The sequence below is a fragment of the Bos taurus genome, chromosome 16, assembly GCF_002263795.3.
Source record: "Bos taurus isolate L1 Dominette 01449 registration number 42190680 breed Hereford chromosome 16, ARS-UCD2.0, whole genome shotgun sequence".
Taxonomy (NCBI): Eukaryota; Metazoa; Chordata; class Mammalia; order Artiodactyla; family Bovidae; genus Bos; species Bos taurus.
The window spans coordinates 18,905,907-18,929,185 of record NC_037343.1 but is presented as its reverse complement, the minus strand read 5'-3'; the positions used below and the strand labels follow the sequence as shown (position 1 = coordinate 18,929,185).

The following is a 23,279-nucleotide window of genomic DNA, read 5'->3' as shown; positions in this document are numbered from 1 at the left end:
ATTTGACACTGACATTTTTAAAAATGAGAGATACACATTCACGAAAATTCAGTGCCTCGTACAAAGACCTTAATGTGCCTGAGCAACAATATAGCAGGATGTTAGCAAAAGGTCATTTTTAAAGAGCTTGCTTATTGCTGGCACTGTTCAAGCATTTGACAAATAATCCTTACCACAGACCTATGAAGTTAAGTCCTATTATTAACCAGATTTACAGATGAGAAAGCTGAGGCAGGGCTACGGACTGTGCATTACAGTTCCAGGATGCTATTCACGTCCGTTAGAATCTGCACTGAGGCTCCTGGGGTTGTGTGAGGAGCTAAAGCTAGCGCTTCAGTCCTTCCATCTTCCACACTTAGAAAGTGGAAGTGTTTCTCTAAGTTCAGGATCACTCAGCTCAGCAGCAGCCTCAGTACTGCTGTATTAACCTGATCAACTAACCCCCTACTATCTGTAATAGAGATTTCAGACCTTCTCCACCCTCCTCCAACCCCTCACTGTTCCTCACCCCATTCCCACATGCCCTCACCCCTCACCCACCTCACCCACCTGCAGAACTCCTTCCTCATAATTCACCAGGAAAGGAAAAGTCGTCGATTAGTAATTGGCTTCCTTCCCGCCCCAGACAGCCACATGCCCTATATCTCCATGATCCCCATCAGGGACACGGCAGGAAGGGATGGTCCTTCCATCTGAAATAGACCCTCCTCTTGTGTTTTGACCACCACTTCCGTCCCTACTGATCACCGTTTTTCTATCCCTAATCTTTAGTACATCTCTGTTGCTTCTACCCTTCTAATTTCAAAGCAAACAGACTCCATTTCCCTTTTGATTCCTGGCCAGGCTCCTCGCCCCAGGGCACAACTCTTCTAAAGAATGGTCTTCAAGTGCTTTCCCATTTTCTTTCTTCCCACATTTTATTTACCTTCCTCCCAACTGATTTCCACATCGTCCCTGCATGAAAATCTCTTCCTAAATTTGCCCTTGACCTCCACACCGATAATCCGTTGGGCATTTTTCACCAGTAATCACATGGTCTTCTTGGGAACATTCAGTGAGATTGAACCCTCAATCCTTGGTTAAAAAGTGGTTCTCCATACTTTGCATGGCAGGTCGCTCCCAGTATTCCTCCTGCCTCTTTGGATGTTCAGTTTTATTTCTTTTATTTTTTTAAATTTTATTTATTTAATTTATTTATTTTATTTTTTATTTATTACTTAATATTATTATTTAATTTTATTTATTTATTTGGCTGTATCAGGTCCTAGTTGTGGCAGTCAAGATCTTCACTGCGTCACGTGGGATCTCCCGTTGCCAGGCACGGGCCCTCTAGTTGTGGTGCATGGGCTCTGTGCAGGTTTAGTTTCTCTGCAGCATGTGGGATCTTAGTTCCCTGACCAGGAATTGAACCCATATCCCCTATATTGCAAGGCAGATTCAGTGGTAAAGAATCCGCCTGCCAGTACAGGAGACACAGGAAAATGGGTTGGATTCCCTGGGTCAGGAAGATCCCCTGGAGGAGGAAATGGCAATAATGGCACTCGAGTATTCTGGCCTGAGAGGAGCCTGGTGGTCTACAGGCCATGGGGTCACAAAGAGTCGGACACAACTGGAATCACTGAGCACGCACGTACCTTCTTAACCTCTGGATCACAAGGGGAGTCCCTGTTCCATTTTAGTCAACTTTGTTGGTTGATCGTCCACCAATCAAGTTCTTTAAGCTTAAACCCCAAACTTTCTCTGCCCACACTTTCCCCTTCCTCCCCCTTCACTCTTTTTTCCTTCTTCTTCTCCTGCCTCACCTCTTCCCTCTTCGGATGAGTTCATCTCTTCGAAGGCTTCCATTGCAAAGGCTGACTCCCAAATGGTCACCTTCTCCCCGAGCCCTCGGCTTGAAACCCAGAACCCCATACCCAGCTTCCACACCTCTCTTTGAGCTTTTCATAATCAGCTTGAGTTTGGAAGACTCCCTGACAGAGCTTGTATCTTCTCCCTTAAATCTGTGTCTCCTTTAGCCTCATTCTCTGCATTTTATCTCTAGCACTGGGCAGAGTGTTTTAGATACCCAGAATGTGTTGTTTATGGAGTGAGTGAAGGCATCAGAACTTCCTTGACATTGGAGAAGTGGCTAAAGGTTGCATTAGTACTGAAGGAGAAAGGGTTCTCTTAATCTGCTTACTGGATCCACAGACATGGAAAAACACGACAAATAATTGGCTGTCATATGGGGTTTAAATACTATTTATATTCCTTTTAACTCATTATACAAACTAGCAGAGAGAAAATGTGGATCAGACAATACAAACCACAAGATGCTTTGAAGATAGCATTTGCAGTTTTATGTAAATGTAATCACATGTACATGGTTTTAGAAAGGCAGAGGAACCAGAGATCAAATTGCCAATATCCACTGGATCGTCAAAAAAGCAAGAGAGTTCCAGAAAAACAGATATTTCTGCTTTATTGACTATGTCTTTGACTGTGTAGATCACAATAAACTGTGGAAAATTCTGAAAGAGATGGGAATACCAGACCACCTGACCTGCCTCTTGAGAAAACTGTATGCAGGTCAGGAAGCAACAGTTAGAACTGGACATGGAAAAACAGACTGGTTCCAGATAGGAAAAGGAGTACGTCAAGGCTGTATATTGTCACCCTGCTTATTTAACTTGTATGCAGAGTATATCATGAGAAACTCTGGGCTGGAGGAAGCACAAGCTGGGATCAAGAGTGCCAGGAGAAATATCAATAACCTCAGATAAGCAGATGACACTACCGTTATGGCAGAAAGTGAAGAAGAAAAAAAGAGCCTCTTGATGAAAGTGAAAGAGGAGAGTGAAAAAGTTGGCTTAAAGCTCAACATTCAGAAAACTAAGATCATGGCATCTGGTCCCATCACTTCATGGCAAATAGACGGGGAAACAGTAGAAACAGTGGCTGACTTTATTTTTCTGGGCTCCAAAATCACTGCAGATGGTGATTGTAGCCATGAAATTAAAAGACGCTTACTCCTTGGAAGGAAAGTTATGACCAACCTAGACAGCATATTAAAAAGCAGAGATATCTGACTCTGCTGTAGGCCTGATAAAATAAAAATAATGGAAGAAAAAAAAATAAAAAGCAGAGACATTACTTTGCCAACAAAGGTCCGTCTAGTCAAGGCTATGGTTTTTCCAGTGGTCATGTATGGATTTTAGAGTTGGACTGTGAAGAAAGCTGAGCGCCAAAGAATTGATGCTTTTGAACTGCGGTGTTGGAGAAGACTCTTGAGAGTCCCTTGGACTGCAAGGAGATCCAACCAGTACATCCTAAATGATATCAGTCCTGGGTGTTCATTGGAAGGACTGATGTTGAAGCTGAAACTCCAATACTTTGGCCACCTGATGCAAAGAGCTGACTCATTTGAAAAGACACTGATGCTGGGAAAGAGTGAGGGCAGGAGGAGAAGGGGACGGCAGAGGATGAGATGGTTGGATGGCATCATCGACTCGATGGACATTGGTTTGGGTGAACTCTGGGAGTTGGTGATGGACAGGGAGGCCTGGCGTGCTGCGGTTCATGGGGTCACAAAGAGTTGGACACTACTGAGCAACTGAACTGAACTGAATCACATGTACACTCAGTAAAGCTCTGGAGAAGCATTAGCAGCATATTCTGCCCTCTCTTCCTAAGTTACACCTTCAGTGCGAGAGCAGAGGTGAGGTACAAATGTTTAACAACTGGCCTTCTTGAGAAAAAAATGTCATAACTTGAAGGACTTGCCAATTTCCGCAGTGTAAATACTCCCACTTGACTGATTTTAAGTTGCCAATGTGACAGCACTGAACACAGAGTTGGGAAGAGATCGTGTGCTGTTATATAATATTTCCACCCTCCAGAGAAAGTAGATGTAAACAGCCTGAAGAACACAATATTAAAATGCAAAGTTTTAATATTTATTACCTTTGTTTTAATATATTTAGGTTTACATGATTTAATTTTTAATAGTGACTGGGTTCAATAACCAACTCACAAAATTCCTAAATATTTAACAATCAGGATGAACCAAATCAGAACTGGAGTGCCCCCATAAAGTGAATTAGTAAATCATGCTCCTTTAAATAAATGCACATTGATTACAACAAAATAACATAGCCTTTGGAGTTAAGCAAGCCTGGGTGCAGATCCTTGGTCCCTTACCAGCTATTGACCTTTGCAAGTTATTTAATCTCTCTGAAACTTGGTCCCTTCCTCTGAAAAATTAGGAGCTAATTCTTACAAGATTGTTTTAAGGAGTAACTGAAAAAAGTACATCAAGTACTCTGTTGTATGTGCTTTGGATTGCTTTAAACATAGTAGTTAATAGTAGTTAATCATTTTCTCAATCTCTAAACCCATTATTCCTGATTATTTTGATAGTTTGATCACTCTTTTTTTCTTCAGGAAGATCTCCACATCCTACAAGGCAAATAAAGCCCCTATCTTTCTATTTTCATACTATTTACAAGCCTTCTCTTTATCTATACTGTTACAATGTAGGGGAGAAGTAGAAATCTACAGAAATTAAATGAAAGAGTGAAACCACAACAACCACAATAGTATGTTTCATTGTGATATTAGGCTCAATTTGGCCTCAATTAGGCCAGATGAGCCTTTCATTTCATTTTCAAGTGAAAAATGAATACATTTATCAACAGTATTGAAAAATGACTTGATACTTCTTGTTTCAGTATTTGCAGAAACATTTTCCTCTGTTTATGGAAGCATTTTCCTCTCGTCTTATTTTGAAAGATGAGAACCAAATTTGTCTTCCTAGTTTTAATCTATGATCACAATAGCATAATGATTCCTTATTTTGTTATATTTCCCCACATCAGCAACACATGGATTTGATTTTAAAAGAAAAAAGGATACCCAATTTATTTCTTCCACTCACTTTTTTCCTAAAAGCCAATTTCATATATAGCTGGATCTTAGTGTTGTTATAAATGTATTGATTATTTTGGAGCAAATGAGATCTCATGAAATAAATCACTTCTGACTTGACAAGATGATATGGTATCCCTTCATTTGTTGCTACCAAAATGATTCATTTAGAAGATGAGCCTCCGTTAAGGCTTGTTCTTCCTTTATTTTAGTAAGGAGCTGAAAAATGAAAAGGGAGCATTCCTGCTAAATGCACACAAAGTCACTTCTCTATCTGATATAATACTTACGAGACCTGCGCTTGATTATATACTAATGTACTGTGTTATTGATTGATTAGTCAGGGCAATGAATTATTATTCTCGAATTGCTACTTGCAAGGCTTTTTAACTATCTTAGAAAACAAACTAACGGTTCAAGAAAAAGCTTTAAAAATAAATGGGCGCCAAAAGAACATAATTCACCATCTAAGCAGTTTGGTTGGGAGAAAAAAATATATATATTAACTTCATCTAGTCCTTGGGGCTTTGTAGCAATAAATATTGATTTGATATGAAAAATAGCTATCCGCTGGAGTTAATAGTGTTAAGGATACTTTACCTGTTAAAAGAAGGAAAATGTAACAAAATGTGAGCTCTGGGGCTATGCTGATGAGCAGAACCATTGTATGTTAATAGTTGTATTGCATAAAACACCATTCTTCATTGATCTTTTTCTTTTTTTTTGGAAAGCAGGTGCAACATTGCTGAGAAAGCATTTCACACATGTTCCAGTGATTTTCTTTTCACCCCCCAATGCCAGGTTTTTCCTTTAAGCTATAAGGTAAATAGGAAGGGTTCTAGCAAGGGCAAAGTTTAAAATGTGTGCTCATATTTGAAAATGAAAAGCATGCGCACACACACACCACACTATTTTTAGAACTTAGAACCTACTCTCAGCTGTTGTTAGAACTTAGCACCTTCTGCCAGCTGTTTTCAGAACTGACATCCCTCTCGCACAGTGCCGCAGTACCGTGCCCCGATCTCAGTGGACAGCAACCTGTCCGTGGTGTGTGTGAACTGGAGCAACTCCTTCCTGCTGAATGGGCGGCTGAAGGAGTTCGTCCTGACCGACGGAGGACAGCGCCTCTACAGTGGCCTCGACACCACCCTCTATATCCCGAGGACCGCGGACAAAAGTGAGTCTCCTGCTCCCATTTCTCAGTGCATTAGGAGCTGGGTTTCCCAGCTTTCCAAGATGCTGGATCTGAAAAGGTGACCCGCAGACGTTCAGCATTAACACGTCCTGGGTTAAGTGACTACTTACGGAAAAATGACTGCTCTGTGTTGATCTGCCTGGTGCACTGCGTTTATGATGCAGTCCTCGGAGCACTGCTTCCGCTGACCTGAGGGTCCCCAGGAACAAGACAGGAGGGCAGGTTGTGTGTGCCAGAGCAATAGCACTCACTAGCCACGTTGTTGTTCAGTTGCTAAGTCATGTCCGACTCTGGACACCATGGACTGCAGCACGCCAGGCTTCCCTGGCCTTCACTGTCTCCCAGAGTTTGCTCAAACTCACACCTTCTTGAATCACTGATGCCATGAGCAATGCCTGAAACAATACACTTTTAGGGACTTTGCAGATATTCTTGAGGCACCACCAGCACAGTTAGGCCATGACCATCTCCAGATATTAAGGACCCTGCTGCTACTGCTAAGTCGCTTCAGTCGTGTCCGACTCTGTGCGACCCCATAGACGGCAGCCCACCAGGCTTCCCTATCCCTGGGATTCTCCAGGCAAGAACACTGGAGTGGGTTGCCATTTCCTTCTCCATTGCATGAAAGTGAAAAGTGAAAGTGAAGTCGCTCAGTCATGTCCGACTCTAGTGACCCCATGGACTACAGCCTACCAGGCTCCTCTGTCCATGGGATTTTCTAGGCAAAAGTACTGGAGTCGGGTGCCATTGCCTTCTCCGAAGGACCCTGAATAAGGGCTTTTCTTAACCAACCTCCGTATCTGTTCTTGAAATAACAACCCTCTTCCCTCTAACACTGAATTCCTTCACCATATTTAATTACATGTGCTGCTTCCGTTTGCCATGTTTTTAAATTGAAATGAGAAAATGCTTTACAAGATACTATCTTCTGAGGATCAACATGGCCATAGGACCAATAGATGAGAGGTCGTTTTGAACAATCTGGGTTTATACAATGAATTTATTAGTGGTGGGTTTTTTGTTTTGTTTTGTTTTTAGTTTCCTTGAAAATAGGTACTACTTATTTTGACTAAAAGGTGCAGGTAAACAATGAGCTCCAGTATTGCATTTATAGCACTTGAAACTAATCAATAACATTTTTACAACAATCCAGCTACACATTTTTGTGGTCACAGTTCTTGGTCACCTGGGCAGCTTGTGATGCGGAGATGGCCCACGGTTGGGAGATTCAGGTTCTACCCCTGGCCGGGCCTTTAACCATCTGTGTGACCTTACAAGACTCACTTCCCATGGGGTCCTGAGTACTGTAAGAAGTATTTAGGCCATTTGATTTCCAGGATCCCTTTTGAGCTCTCTTGCTTAGTGAGAAACTGTGGGTCCCCTAGTGAAGGAACACCTGTGCGTTTTAAAGAAACAGGTTCGGATCATATGCAGAACAAGAAACACTGTATGTATTGGGTTGGCAAAAGTTTGTTTGGGTTTTTCCATAACAGCTTATGGAAAAAGCCAAATGAACTTCTGGGCCAACCCAATATTATCCTTTACTCCTCTGATAATTCTTTTCCTTTGCTAGATAACCTCTGAACTTCTTTAGTTCTGTTACTTATATATATGCTATTACTCCACTAATAATAGCTGGTTTTCTTGATAGTTTTTAACTTTGAAATTAAAGTTTACGTAGTAGATAAAACCTCAAAACTTGCTGTGGAATCCTGTTTTTAGACTATTTCATGTTCTAACACATTGCTTTTCTGAAACTGTGCCCACTATTTGTTGATGTTGAATAACTAAGTCATCTACCTCTTGTTTAGCTTTCTTTTTTCAGGTCATCTGCATTACAGAAGAAGGAAGTGCTAAGACGCCTTTGATCCAATATGATACCTCCACTGGATTTGGTAAATATTTAACTCAAATTATATTTAGTGTAGCATTTACTCATTTTCCTAAAGAAACATGCATGTTTATTTGTACATACTTGTTTATGCATATATATATATATATATATCTGTGTATGTATATATATAAATATATACACATCTTAGCATAGACTGTATGGAAGAAATTGTGTTAAGTGTTGTAAGAATTTGTTTTTAAATCCTCATGAAACTTACATTAGGCAAGGGGTTAGGGTATGCTCTTAAAATGCCAAATCATTGAATTGTAGATGCAGAGATATATGACAAAACTTCTCTCCTAATCAAAAATTCTGTCAATAAAAAGCCCTATGAATTTGTTTACCAAAAAAAAAGTGAATTTATAGAGGAAGTCAGAGGAAAGAGAAAATACTCTAATACCAATTTGTGTTGATCATAACAATAATATTCCAGATTCAGAGACTAAAATGATGAATTTGGGAACTTTCTGTCTTGTATCCTCTGTAAAAGATTATGATTGACTGTTAATACCAGGTAATTTAGTTGAAGTGGTGAAATTGCAATTTTTATGGAGCAGCTTTTAAATTGAGTTTTCCACATAATCTTTGCATCAAATGTAAAATAATTTACAATTTCAAAGGGCAAGTTAGAGAAATGCTGAATCTTTTCCATTAAAGTAGAATTGAGACTACTACCGTATTTTAAATTCCAATAAGTAATGTTCTATCTACTTTGGATGCTTATTTAGTTTGCTTAAAAAAAAATTCTGAAACACAGGTGTACACACATACTGTTATTAAAGATAACTTCAATCTATAAAAATAACGAAGTACTATTCTGTTCCCAGACATTACATGTCTGGATGCCATGTAAAATCTCTTGTAACACCTAATGCATAGTGTATTTCATCTTCCATAATAGCAGCTGTGGGACAGAGCAGACCTCATTTGGTCTTCTTTTAGGAACCCCAATGTTTCCACAATGGGAAAGATTAAGACCTGAGGGACATGGGGACTTATCCAAGAATGCCCCCTGCAAGCTCATTCAGTTCAGTCGCTCAGTCATGTCCAACTCTTTGTGACCCCATGAATTGCAGCACACCAGGCCTCCCTGTCCATCACCAACTCCCAGAGTCCACCCAAACTCATGTCCATTGAGTCAATGATGCCATCCAACCATCTCATCCTCTGTCGTCCCCTTCTCCTCCTGCCCTCAATCTTTCCCAGCATCAGGGTCTTTTCAAATGAGTCAGCTCTTTGCATCAGGTGGCCAAAGTATTAGAGTTTCAGCTTCAACATCAGTCCTTCCAGTGAACACCCAGGACTGATCTCCTTTAGGATGGACTGGTTGGATCTCCTTGCAGTCCAAGGGACTCTCAAGAGTCTGCTGCAACACCATAGTTCAAACACATCAATTCTTCTGCACTCAGCTTTCTGGTATAGTCCAACTCTTACATCCATACATGACTACTGGAAAAACCATAGCCTTGACTAGACAGACCTTTGTTGGCAAAGTAGTATCTCTGCTTTTTAATATGCTGTCTAGGTTGGTCATAACTTTCCTTCCAAGGAGGAAGCGTCTTTTAATTTCATGGCTGCGCTCACCATCTGCAGTGATTTTGGAGCCTCAAAAAATAAAGTCAGCCACTGTTTCCACTGTTTCCCCATCTATTTGCCATGAAGTGATGGGACCAGATGCCATGATCTAAGTTTTCTGAATGTTGAGCTTTAAGCCAACTGTTTCACTCTCCTCTTTCACTTTCATCAAAAGGCTCTGTAGTTCTTCTTCACTTTCTGTGCAAGCTCATTACTGAGAAGTTAAACATGGTTTTTCTGTAGACTCCTGGTCCCATGATTTTTATTTAGCAGTTCTCAAATTTAAGAGTAGATAAGAATCATCTTGCTGATTTTATTTATTATATCCTTTCCAGGGCGCTGGTGGAGATTTTGAATCAGATGGGCCTAGGAATCTGCTCTTTTAAACAGGTTCTGCCCAGTGATGCTGACACAGGGAGCAGGACCATGTGATGAGTAAAACCACATGAGATCTTACCAGTCTAGTCTCCCTGGCCAGTGGGGAGTATGCCTTCCCTAGAGACAGGCAATTAACAGGATGGGATTTACTCTGACTCCAGCTCTGGGTTGGGTTTTTCTTTGGAGTCAAAGGGAATTGACTTACCCCCAGGAATCCCTTACCCTGACCATGAATTTCCCACTTGATGAGTGGAGTCCCTTAAAATGAAAGGGTACTTTGCAAAGAGAAACAGGGATGAAGAGACACGATCTGGTCAGGATTTTCAAGCTCTTCATAACAAAGGAGAAATCTCCTCTCGGTTCATGAATACAAATTGGGGTCCCATTGCTGAAAGGAGGAAAACCGAAAACCATGTGAAGTTATGGAAGATTCCAAGAGGTCTTGTCCAGCTAATGTCCATAGTCACATTTAATTTGTATGATATAACTTTAAAAATGTTTCTTTTCCCTTGCATGAAGGCACCTTCAAGCAGGAAATTCACACAGACCTCATTTCCATCCAACTGGTGGGAGAGCTGTTTCCCTTTGGAGGCTTCCCCTGGACAGGCTGCCCTACATCCCCCTGAGTCCTCTTAAGCAAGGGGTCCACTGGGACCGTCAGATCCACTTCTGGAGTTACAGTCCTGTGCTCCACATGGAGAAAGTGCAACTCTTCAGTGCCTAGGCAAAAACTGTTGAGTTGTTTTTTAAATCAAACAACACACGTTGGTTCCTAATTAGAGGAATTCCAATCTGCTGGAGCTTGATCAGAATTTTGACAACAACATTTCATTTTAGAGATGAGGCCCAGAGAGGCAGTGACTTTTTTAGGACAGAGCTATCAGAAAGAGCTAGGGTTAGCAAAGTATATCCCTCACGGCATTCAAATTTTAAGTCACCCTCTCTCCCTCCTTGAAACATCCTCACCCCAGCACTGAACACTTCCTCTTTGATCCACTTCCCCTGAGAATGTGGGTGTGAGGGCCAAGCAAGCCCAAGCAGTCCTTCAGGTGCTGAAAAGGCAGAAGGCCATCCACAGAACAGGCATTTGCAGCTGTGTCTGTCTGTCCTTCTTCCTCTTGACTGTTTGTTGTTGTTCAGTCGCACAGTCATGTCTGATTCTTTGTAACCCCATGGACTGCAGAACACCAGCCTTCCCTGTTCATCAGTTCAGTTCAGTTCAGTCCCTCAGTCGTGTCCAACTCTTTGCGACCCCATAAATCATAGCACGCCAGGCCTCCCTGTCCATCACCAACTCCCGGAGTTCACTCAGACTCACGTCCATCGAGTCAGTGATGCCATCCAGCCATCTCATCCTCTGTCGTCCCCTTCTCCTCCTGCCCCCAATCCCTCCCAGCATCAGAGTCTTTTCCAATGAGTCAACTCTTCGCATGAGGTGGCCAAAGTACTGGAGCTTCAGCTTCAGCATCATTCCTTCCAAAGAAATCCCAGGGCTGATCTCCTTCAGAATGGACTGGTTGGATGTCCTTTCAGTCCAAGGGACTCTCAAGAGTCTTCTCCAACACCACAGTTCAAAAGCATCAATTCTTCGGCACTCAGCCTTCTTCACAGTCCAACTATCACATCCATACATGACTACTGGAAAAACCATAGCCTTGACTAGACAGATGAACCTTTGTTGGCAAAGTAATGTCTCTGCTTTTGAATATGCTATCTAGGTTGGTCATAACTTTCCTTCCAAGGAGTAAGTGTCTTTTAATTTCATGGCTGCAGTTACCATCTGCAGTGATTTTGGAGCCCAAAAAAATAAAGTCTGACACTGTTTCCCATCTATTTCCCATAAAGTGATGGGACCAGATGCCATGATCTTCGTTTTCTGAATGTTGAGCTTCAAGCCAACTTTTTCACTCTCCACTTTCACTTTCATCAAGAGGCTTTTGAGTTCCTCTTCACTTTCTGCCATAAGGGTGGTGTCATCTGCATATCTGAGGTTATTGATATTTCGCCTGGCAATCTTGATTCCAGCTTGTGCTTCTTCCAGTCCAGCGTTTCTCATGATGTACTCCAACTCCCAAAACTCACTCAAACTCATGTCCATCGAGTCAGTGATGCCATCCAGCCATCTCATCCTCTGTCATCCCCTTCTCCTCCTGCCTTCAGTCTTTCCCAGCAAAGGGTTTTTTCCAATGAGTTGGCTCTTCACATGAGGTGGCCAAAGTATTGGACATCAGCTTCAGCATCAGTCCTTCCAATGAATATCCAGGGTTGATCTCCTTTAGGATGGACTGGTTGGATCTCCTTGCAGTCCAAGGGACTCTCAAGAGTCTTCTCCAACACCACAGTTCAAAAGCATCAATTCTTTGTCACTCAGCCTTCTGTGTGGTCTAACTCTCACATCCGTACATGACTACTGGAAAAACCATAGCTTGGACTATACAGACGTTTGTCAGCAAAGTGATATCTCTGCTTTTTAATACGCTGTCTAGGTTTGTCATTGATTTTCTTCCAAGGAGCAAGCGTCTTTTAATTTCAGGGCTTCAGTCACCGTCTGCAGTAATTTTGGAGCCCAAGAAAACAAAGTCTGTCACTGTTTCTATTTTTTCCCCATCTACTTGCCATGAAGAGATGGGACTGGATGCCATGATCTTCGTTTCTTGAATGTTGAGTTTTAAATCAGCTTTTTCATTCTCTTCTTTCACTTTTATCAAGAGGCTCTTTAGTATCTCTTCACTTTCTGCCATTAGGGTGGCATCATCTATATATTTGAGGTTATTGATATTCTTCTGGCAATCTTGATTCCAGCTTGAGCTTCATCCAGCCCAGCATTTCACATGATGTACTCTGCATATAAGTTAAATAAGCAGGGTGACAATACACAGCCTTGACATGCTCCTTTCCCAATTTTGAACCATAGCATTGTTCCAAGTCCAGTTCTAACTGTTGATTCTTGACCTACGTACAGGTTTCTCGGGAGGCAGGCAAGGTGGTTTGGTATTCCCATCTCTTGAAGAATTTTCCTCAGTTTGTGCCATGAGCCTTGGCTTTAGAAAAGCAGCTCCCTGGCTCTCTGCTTTATGCCAGTCTAATGGCAGCTGCCACAGATCCTGAGGCCTCCAAGCTGGCCCTGGCAAGGGGCTAGGCTTGAGATGATCTCTAGACTCTCTCCTGCCCAGGTCAGCAGGCTGATGGCAGGATTCCACCACCTTACCCTGCCCTGAAGTGGACCCGGAAGCCCTTCCTACCTCCCTGGCCCATTCCAGTTCTCCAAGGGCATTTGAATGATGACTTGCAGAGCTTTTGCTGCTTAACCGAGGGGCCAGAGCACAAGTAAAGAAACTATATGTTAATGAGTGCAGGCTATTAACAACCCAACAGAAAATGGGATCTGCTGTCTCAATATCTGTTTTGCACAGAACTTCACGGGAACAGGGCAGTTACAGGAAGTGAGGGAACTCTGGATTCACACAGCTATGTGTGTTGTGTGATGAGGTGTCTGTAGCAATATTTGTCTTGGTTCCAGCCCCTCACGTGAGCCCAGAAAGGACTTTGCTCCCAGGACAAACAGCTGTGACTTAGGCTTTCCCCAGGGTTACTTGGCATGCATGCACATGTACTCAGTTGTGTCCAATTCTTTGCAGCCCCACAGAAGGTTACTTTGATAACTCTCTTGAAAATCTCCTCGTCCTGCCTCCAACTGTAATTCCAGGGAATGTGCCAAGGCAGCTGCCATTTCCAACCTGAGAAGTGTCAGCAGGGTCTCCTGAGGGTTGTCAGGGTCTCCTTATATCCCGCCGACCCACTGTACCATTTCCCCAGCCTGAGCACAAGTGCACCCTAACACTATAAATTCCTGTCTAGTTTATTATCAAACAACAGAGCAAGAAGTCACAAATTTGCCTTTTGAAATAACGTTTCCCTTTTCTGTCCTTGGGTTTTGCAGGCCTGGTGCTGACAACTCCTGGAGAAAAGAAAGGATCAAGAAGCAAAAGCACGGAGTTCTACAGCGAGTTGTGGTTCATAGTGTTAATGGCAGTGCTGGGCTTGATTTTGTTGGCCATTTTCCTGTCTCTGATACTACAGAGAAAAATCCACAAAGAACCATATATCAGAGAGAGGCCTCCCCTAGTGCCTCTTCCAAAACGAAGGTCTCCACTGAATGTCTACCCACCCGGGGAAACCCATGTGGTATGTTTCTAAAGGCAGCCTCACTTCTCTCCCAATGGACCAGAATATTTGTTTTGATTTAGAAGGAAAGATTTTCAAAACCACAGTAACAAGGGACTAGATGACAGTTCAGTCTGGCTAAATGTGGGGCCAAGGGAGGCTAACCCTTGAATAGCATTCTCAGCTTCGGCTGCTCATTAGATATACGTGTGTGTGTGTGTGTGTGTGTGTGTGTGTGTGTGTGTGTGTATAATTTATTTATTTGGCTGTGCTGGGTCTTAGTTGTGACATTCAGAATCTTCCATCTTTGTTAAGGCATGTGGGATCTTTAGTGGCAGCCTATGGGATCTAGTTCCCCAACCAGGGATGGAACCTGAGCCCCTGCATTGGGAGAATGAAGTCTTGGCCATTGGACCACCAAGGAAGTCCCTTGGTTGCACAATAGAACCACCTGATGCTAGAGACAGAGTCTTGGTGTGTCCCCCCCAAATTCATATGTTGAAACCCTAGTCTCAAATGTGATGCTATCTGGGGGGGAAGGGCTTTGAGAGGCAATTAGGTCGTGAGGATGCAGCTTCATGACTGGGATTAGTGCCCTTATAAAAGAGACACCAGGGAGTTCCCCTGTCCCTTCCACCATGTGGGGACCAGGAAATGTGCCCCCATCACACATTCAATCTGTTGGCACCTTGATATTGGACTTCCCAACCTCCAGAGTTTAAGAAGTAAATTAGTGTTGTCTCTAGGCCACGCAGTCCACAGTGTTCTGTTACAGCAGCAGGCTAAGACATCTAGGAAACTGAAAATACCAATGCCTGGGCCTTATCCCAGAAATTCTGATTTCATTGGCCTTGGATGGGACTTGGGGATTGGTATTCTTTTTCAAACTTCAAAAGTGATTCTAATGTGCCCTGGGGGTGAATATGTCTGCTCTGTAGTTATGTCAGGGCATGGCAGAGGAGAGTTGTATGTTGAAATCAGCTGGGGAGTTTATAGGTTATTGTTACTGTGCAACTTGGAAGATTAGAGATAAAAGGGAAGATGGGGAGGGGTTTAAGTCCTAGCAGTGCTGGGTGTGTCCTTGGCCATAACACCCTGCGCCAGGGCGGATGGGTGGCTCTCTGTGGCTCCAGACCACCCACTGCCAAGACAGAGGTCGGGCAAAGATTCAGGGGCTAAAGGTAACACAGAGGGTGACCCGGGGCATTGCCCCACAGAGCACTAATTGAAGGCGTAAAGGAGACTGATCCCCACGGTGCACTCTGCAGTGGGGCTGTGTCTGCCTGGGCCAGGAAAGGCTGTAATTTCTAATCTCCCCCAGGCACCAGTCTGCTCCGCAAACTGTGTGCCAAAACCCATCTGCCTCATCTTCCCCCAGTTTGCACTAGACTCTGTGTGAGCTAGTGGCCACCGTGTGTAACTGAAATTCTGATCACCAATTCCAGTGTGTAGGGGAGGTTTTCCACACCAGAACAAAATTCTCTGACATCAGCTGGGTGTCTTCCAGTTCAATTCAATTCTGTCGCTATCTACCCAGAAACAGCCTCAGATCCCACCAGAGTCTCAGTCCTACGAGACTCTTGCCTGCTCTGTGTCCCCTTCCTGCCAACTTCAGACAAGTCGAGGTTGTGACTACTGGCTACAGATTGGAGGTTCCAATGACCCACTCCTTCAGTTTTTAAATTTGTTAACGAATTTAACAAATGGTAACAAATTTTCAATTCATTGTCATTTTCAAGATCACAAAGCATGAGTTTAGTCCCACTAGTTTAATTTCAGGTTTTACTTCCACAGTCAGCCCTACATATCTACAAGTTCCACACTGACACCCACACAGGGCTGACCGTAAGATCCGAGCTTTCTTGGATTTTGGTCCCCATGGAGGGGGCAGTTCCTGGAGCCAGTTCCCCTTAAATATGGAGGAACAATTTTATTTACTGGCTTGCAGATTCTTTCATTCTCTGAAATACTAAAAAATAATGCAGTGTCACTTTGGACTAAGCAATTAGTTTCTACTAACTGAGTTCTGCAATTTAAATTTTATGTTATGAAAATGCATCTCCAGATAGTAGTAATGTGTGGCTATGATTATGCTCTCCTTGGAGAAACACGAAGAATTTGTTTTTATTTTAATTTTATTAAAATATAGTTGATTTATAATGTGTTGATTTTGCTGAAGGACAGAGAGATTCGGTTATACATACACATATATATATATTCATTTTCATATTTTTTTCTATTGTGCATTATCAAAGGACATTGAGCATAATTCCCCTGCTGTACAGTAGGACCTAGTTACTTATCCACCCTGTATACAATAGTTTACATCTACTAATCCCAAACTCCCAGTCCTTACCGCCTCCATATCCCTGCCCCTTGGCAACCGCAAGTCTGTTCTCTGTGCCCTTAGGTCTGTTTCTGTTTCATAGATAAATTCACTTGTGACATATTCTAGATTCCACCGTAGGTATTATCATACAGCACTTGTCTTCGGCTTTGGCTTACTTCACTTCATGTGATAATAGGTCCTTCCATGTTACTACCGATGGCATTATTTCATTCTTTGTTATGGCTGAGTAAATATCCCACTGTGCAAAACAACACGTCTTCTTTATCCATTCATCTGTTGATAGACATTTAAGTTGTTTCCATATCTTGGGTCTCGTAAATAGTGCTGTTATGAACATTGTGGCCGCATGTATCTTTGCAAACTAGAGTTTTGTCTGGACATATGCCCAAGGGGTATGATCACTGGATCATAGGACAACTGTATTTTTAGTTTTTTGAGGAACCTCCATGTTGTTTTCCATAGTGGCTGTACCAATTTAGACTCCTACCATGTGTATAGGAGAGTTCCCTTCTCTGCCAGCGTTTATTGTTTGTGACTTTGTTTCTGCTGGCCATTCTGATGAGTGTGCGGTGGTATCTCATTGTAGTTTTGATGTGCATTCATCAAACAATTAGCAATTGAGCATCTTTTCATGTGTTTATTGGCCATCTGTGTGTCTTCTTTGGAGAAATGTCTATTTAGGTCTTTGGCTCATTTTTTAAATGGGTTGTTTTTCTTTATTGAGTTATATGAACCATTTATATATTCTGGAAATTAAGCCCTTGTTGGGCTTACATATTTGCAAATATTTTTTCCCAGTTCATATGTTGCCTTTTCATTTGGTTTATGGTTTCCTTTGCTGTGCAAAAGTGTATAAGTTTGATTAGGCCCCATTTGATGATTTTTGGCTTTTATTTCTATTGCCTTGGGAGACTGAGCTAAGAAACCATTAGTACGATTTATGTCAGAGAATGTTTGATCTGTGTTCCCTTCTAAGAGTTTGATGGTGCCGTGTCTTGTATTTAAGACTTTAAGCCATTTTGAGTATATTTTTGTGCATGGTATGAGGGTGTGTTCTAATTTCATTGACATGTGTGTGGTTGTCCAGCTTTCCCAACACCACTGTTGAAGAGACTCTCCTTCCCCACTGTATTTTCTTGTCTCCTTTGTTAATTGACCATACGTGTGTGTATTTATTTCTGGGCTCTTTATTCAGTCCCATTGATCCACATGTTTTTTGTGCCAATCCCATATTGTTTTGATTACTGTAGTTTTGTAATAATGTCCCACAACCCACTCTTTGCATTCAAACAATTTGCTAGGACAACTCACAAAACCCAGAGAAACATTTTACTTACTGGATCACTAGTTTCTTATAAAAGGATATATGTCAGTAACAACTAATGGAAGAGACCTTGCAGAGGGCAAGGTCTAGGGGAAGGACCCAGGGCATCCATGCCCCAAATGCACCACTCTCCCCAAATCTCCATGTGCACAACAACTCAGAAGCCATCTGGGCCCCATGTTGGGGGCAGGGGTAGTGGTTATGGAGGTTTCGTTATGTAGGCGTGACTGATTGTTATTGGCTATTGGTGATTGATTCAACCCCCATTCCTTCTCTCCTCTCTGGAGAGCAGAGGGTGAGACTGAAAATTCTGACCCTTTAATCAAGGCGTTGGTTTCCCTGGCAGTCAGCCCCCAAATTAAGTGCAATCAAAAGTCACTTCATTAACATAACAAAAGACACATTTGTCATGCTAATTATTTAGAAAATTCTAAGTATTTGAGAAGCCCTGTGCCAGAATCCAGACAAAGATCAAATATGTATTTCTCATTCCAAGACTTCATCCTAATCTCAAAGAAGTGCAATGCCAACAAATGTTTAAACTACCATACAGTTGTACTCATTTCACATGCTAGCAAGATAATGCTCAAAATCCTTCAAGTTAGGCTTCAACAGTATGTGAACTGAGAACTTCCAAACGTACAAGCTGGGTTTAGAAAAGGCAGAGGGACCAGAGATCAAATTGCCAACATCCACCGGATCGTAGAAAAAGCAAGAGAGTTCCAGAAAAACATGGGCTTCATTGACTACACTAAAGCCTTTGACTGTGTGGATCACAGCAAACTGTGGAAAATTCTTCAAGTGATGGGAACACTGAAGCACCTTACCTGCCTCCTGAGAAGTCTGTATGCAAGTCAAGAAGCAACAATTAGAACCAGACATGGAACAAAAGACATTCCAAATTGAGAAAGGAGTACATCAAGGCTGTATATTGTCACCCTGCTTATTTAACTTATATGCAGAGTACATCATGTGAAATGCTGGGCTGGATGAATCACAAGCTGGAATCAAGATTGCTGGGAGAAATATCAGCAACCTCAGATATGCAGATGAAACAACCCTAATGGCAGAAAGTGAAGAGGAACTAAAGAGCTTCTTGTTTAAGGGGAGAGAGGAGAGTGAAAAAGCTGGCTTAAAACTCAACATTCAAGAAACGAAGATCATGGCATCCAGTTCCATCACTTCATGGCAAATAGATGGGAGAAAATGGAAACAGTGGCAGATTTCATTTTATTTTATTGAGCTCCAGAATTACTGTGGATGTTGACTGCAGCCATGAAATTAAAAGACACTTTCTCCTTGGGAGAAAAGCTATGACAAACCTAGATAGTATATTAAAAAGCAGAGACATTACTTTGCCAAAAAAGGTCTGTATAGTCCAAGCTATGTTTTTTCCAGTAGTCATGTATGGATGTGAGAGTTGGACCATAAAGAAGGCTGAGCACCAAAGAACTGATGCCTTTGAACTGTGGTGCTGGAGAAGACTCTTGAGAGTCCCTCGGACTGCGAGGAGATCCCACCAGTCAATCCTAAAGGAAATCAGTCCTGAGTGTTCATTGGAAGGACTGATGCTGAAGCTGAAGCTCCAATACTTCAGCCACCTGATGCAAAGAGCCAACTCATGGGAAAAGACCTTGATGCTGGGAAAGATTGAGAGCAGGAAGAGAAAAGGGCAACAGAGGATAAGACGTTTGGATGGAATCACCGACTCAGTGGACATGAGTTTTAGCAAGCCCTGGGAGATAATGAAGAACAGGGAAGCCTGGCATGCTGCAGTTCATGGGCTCACAAAGAGTTGCACAAGACTTAGCAACTGAACAACAAATGATTTGAGAAGTCCGGTGCCAGAATCCAGACAAAGATCAAATATGTATTTCTCTTTATAAATTAGTTATCACAGCATCATCCAATTTAAGCACAGAAACCTGGTCAAAGTGCTTAAGTTTCAAGACTTCATAACATAGAAATGAAGGAATGATAGCACTGCCCACCTTCCAGACCTGTTCACTTTTCAAAGACAGAGCAATGAGCAGATGAAAAAGTCCCGAGGAAGTGAGATCACAGCCAAGTAGCAGAAGCCTTGAGAGCACAAGAGAGCCACAGTCTCTCAGAGACCCTTGGACTGCGGCTGGTGCAGGAAGCAGCCAGGGGACATTGACTGGGTGGTGGGAAAGCAAGAAAGATGCTCTCTATCCCCTGGCCCTTGGCTCCCTCGACAACCGGATCCCCTCTCCTGGCTCCTCCTCCAAGCCTCCCTCCTCCCTGAGCATCTGGGTCCTCGTGCAGGCCAGCTGCTGAATGTACGGCTGCTGAGTGATCAGTTCAAGCCCAGGGTCACGTGCTTCTGTTCAGGGGAGAGTCCTGAGGAGACTCTCTTTGAGGGGCTGACACTGCACAGTTTTGGACAATGATGTTCTCAGCACTGATGGAGAGAGGAACCAGGAAGGCTGGAAAGGTCTGTTTAGCTGACCTGGGACATAACTCAAATCACCCCTGGGACCCATTGAGTGTGTGGAGAAGGTGAATGGGGTGGTTGCTCAGGTACATCTCTATGACATGACCTGAGTTACAGGAGACAAACCCACAGGCCAGTAGCATCCAGAACTGGGTCAGGGATCATTTCTGTCCCTCAATCCATCCCTCCAGACAGGCCCCTCTGCCTGGTAGCCTGTCCTGAGGAGGAATCTAGTTTTGCCTCTCGGGTTGAGTTAGTGATCAAGAAGCAAGCAGGTCATTTCTGTGGGCAAGTTAATATCGGGACGGTTCCTTTGCATGGGGTTTTCCTGAGTCTTGTTAATCATGGTTTTGTCCAAGTGAGGTTCCTAAATATCGGTATCAACATCACCTGGGAAGCAGTCCTGAGTCTGAGGAGAAAACCGGAGAATCTGCCATTTCCAGCAGCCTCGGGAGGTCTGAGCTCAGGGAAGTTTGAGGACAGCCCTCAATGAATGAAAAGATGATTTAGTTGCTGTGAGCTGTGTATACAGTCCCATAGCCAGTAGAACCTGCATAGGGAGGTGACTTTGCAATTCCATTTATGTGAGGTATTTACATAGTCAAAGCCAGGGAAGCAAAGCCCAGAGTGGTATTTCCAGGGGCTGGGGGAGGGGGGGAATGGGCAGTTGCTATGATCAGGTGGAAAGTTTCAGTGATGAATGATGCAGTTTTAGAACTCTGCTCTACCACATGCTCCAGCTGCTGTTGCTGCTGCTGCTAAGTCGCTTTAGTCGTGTCCTCCGACTCTGTGCGACCCCATAGATGGCAGCCCACCAGGCTTCCCCATCCCTGGGATTCTCCAGGCAAGAACACTGGAATGGGTTGCCATTTCCTTCTCCAATGCATGAAAGTGAAAATTCAAAGTGAAGTCGCTCAGTTGTGTCCGACTCTAGCGACCCCATGGACTGCAATCTACCAGGCTCCTCTGTCCATGGGATTTTCCAGGCAAAAGTACTGGAGTGGGGTGCCATTGCCTTCTCCACCACATGCTCCTACAAAGAGCAATGCAGTGTTGTTGAGATGTTAGATCGCTTACTTTAATACAATCAAATTTAAAAATAAAACAGGTGAAACTACTTATGAGCCCAACAAAACCCAGGCCAAGCTACGCGTGGGGCCAAACAGGCTTCAGCTGGGAGAAGCTGACAAATTCAAACCCCTCCTCCTCTGTTCCTGAGAACATCTGAGTACAGCAGAGCACCCCGCCCCTGCCTCGCCCACAATTCACTTCTGCTGAGGGTCCTAGACAGAGTGAGGAAGGGAAGGAATAGGAGGCCGGGGCTATGGGCCCAGAGAAGTGGCTCGTAGTAGGCAGGGAGGGTGCTATTTTCAGGTTCTGGAGGGTTCACAGAAGAGAGTGCCGGCAACATTTGCCCGAACCCCATTGAATCACAGTTTAATTCTACCCAGTGGACAAAAGATCCTTGCAATCCTGCTTTTCTCAGACCTTATTGAAACTATTCTCATCAAGTTGGAGACTTGGATGAACATTAGCAAACGTTATTCAAACTAAAGAGAAGACACTTTGCATTAGGAGAGCAGAACCAAGAGCTGAAATAGATGTCCATGGGCTCCAGAATCTGCAGGTAAGAATCTGAACAGGAGCGGGCTGCATTCACCTGCTCAGCTTCACTGACTGACTTGCTTTTCACTTGAGTACTGGGTTCTCAATGCAACACACACACACACCCACACACCCTCATCATGTGACAAGCTGTGGTCTCAGTTCTGCTGTAATCCTGTCCCAGGCACTCCTGTCCTCTGAACAGCTAAGGTACTCTTTGAGGTCAGAAACAAAAAGAATTTAAAGCTCCATCCTGAACAGAGGTAAATGGGTCAGTAGTGCCAGAGAATGAGAGAACTGTTTATATTGTTTAATACTAAATTTTTCTTTAACATTTTCAAAATGACACAGCATCAATTGAGTCCAGCTAAGTTTAGTGCAGGTTTCACTTGCACAGTCAGCCCAAGTCTCTACAGGTTCCACACCCACAGACAGAGGGCTGACTGTGGGACTAGAGCATCCTCCAGTTCTAGTACAAGGCCAGGGTCCTGAGGCCCATCCCTCTTGTAAATTGAAGGATAACTGTAGTGTAATTACTGACTTGAAGATCCTTTCATTCTTTACTAATAAATGTCAGCATGGTGCTAAGTCTCTGCTCACCAAATCTTTTATATTGTAGAACTTTGTACATATCTGAAAATGCATCTCCAAATAGTATTAATGTTTGGATATGCTTATGCTGCCTTGGGAGAAGCACAAAGAACTTGGTTTTTGTCTGCTTGTTTTGTTTTATTGAAGTAGAGTTGATTTACAATGTTGTGTTAATGTCTGCTGTACAACAAAGTGATCCAGTTATACATATATATTTATGCATGCTTCTTTATATTCTTTTCCACTATGGCTTATCTGGGGATATTGAATATGGTTCTCTGTGCTCTAGAGTAGGACCTTGTTTATTCATTGTATGCAAAATTCTTTGTACCTGCTAATCCCAAACTCCCTATCCATTCCTTCCCCGTTTACCTCCCCACTGGCAAACAAAAGTGTGTTCTCTGTGAGTCTGTTTCTGTTGAATATGGGTTCATTTGTTTTGTATTTTAGATTCCATCATAAGTAATATTGTATGGTATTTGTCTTTCTCTCTGACTTACTTCACTTAGTGTGATAATCTCTAGGCCCATCCATGTTGCTCCAAATGGCATTATTTCATTCTTTTTTGTGGCTCAGTAATATTCCATTGTATATATGTACTACATCCTCTTTATCCATTGCTCTGTTGATGGGCATTTAAGTTGTTTCCGTATCTTGACTTTGCAAATAGTCCTGGTGTGAACATTGGGGTACATGTATTTTTTAAATTTATTTTTAATTGAAGGATAATTGCTTTACAATATTGGTTTGATTTCTGCCATACATCAACATGAATTAGCCATGAGTATACATATGCCCCCTCACTCATGAACCTCCCTCCCACCTCCCACCTTTTCCCACCCC

General features: G+C 42.8%; 1 protein-coding gene across 1 annotated transcript in view; it reads left to right on the top strand.

Annotated features, from left to right (window-relative positions):
* The window catches only part of USH2A (usherin), a 923,574-nt gene that overhangs the window by 886,721 nt on the left and 13,574 nt on the right, over positions 1–23,279 (top strand). The window contains exons 67-69 of the mRNA NM_001191425.2: positions 5,906–6,082; positions 7,912–7,995; positions 13,888–14,132. Of these exons, the coding sequence (NP_001178354.2) occupies positions 5,906–6,082; positions 7,912–7,995; positions 13,888–14,132 (506 nt within the window). The remainder of the gene's footprint in view (positions 1–5,905; positions 6,083–7,911; positions 7,996–13,887; positions 14,133–23,279) is intronic.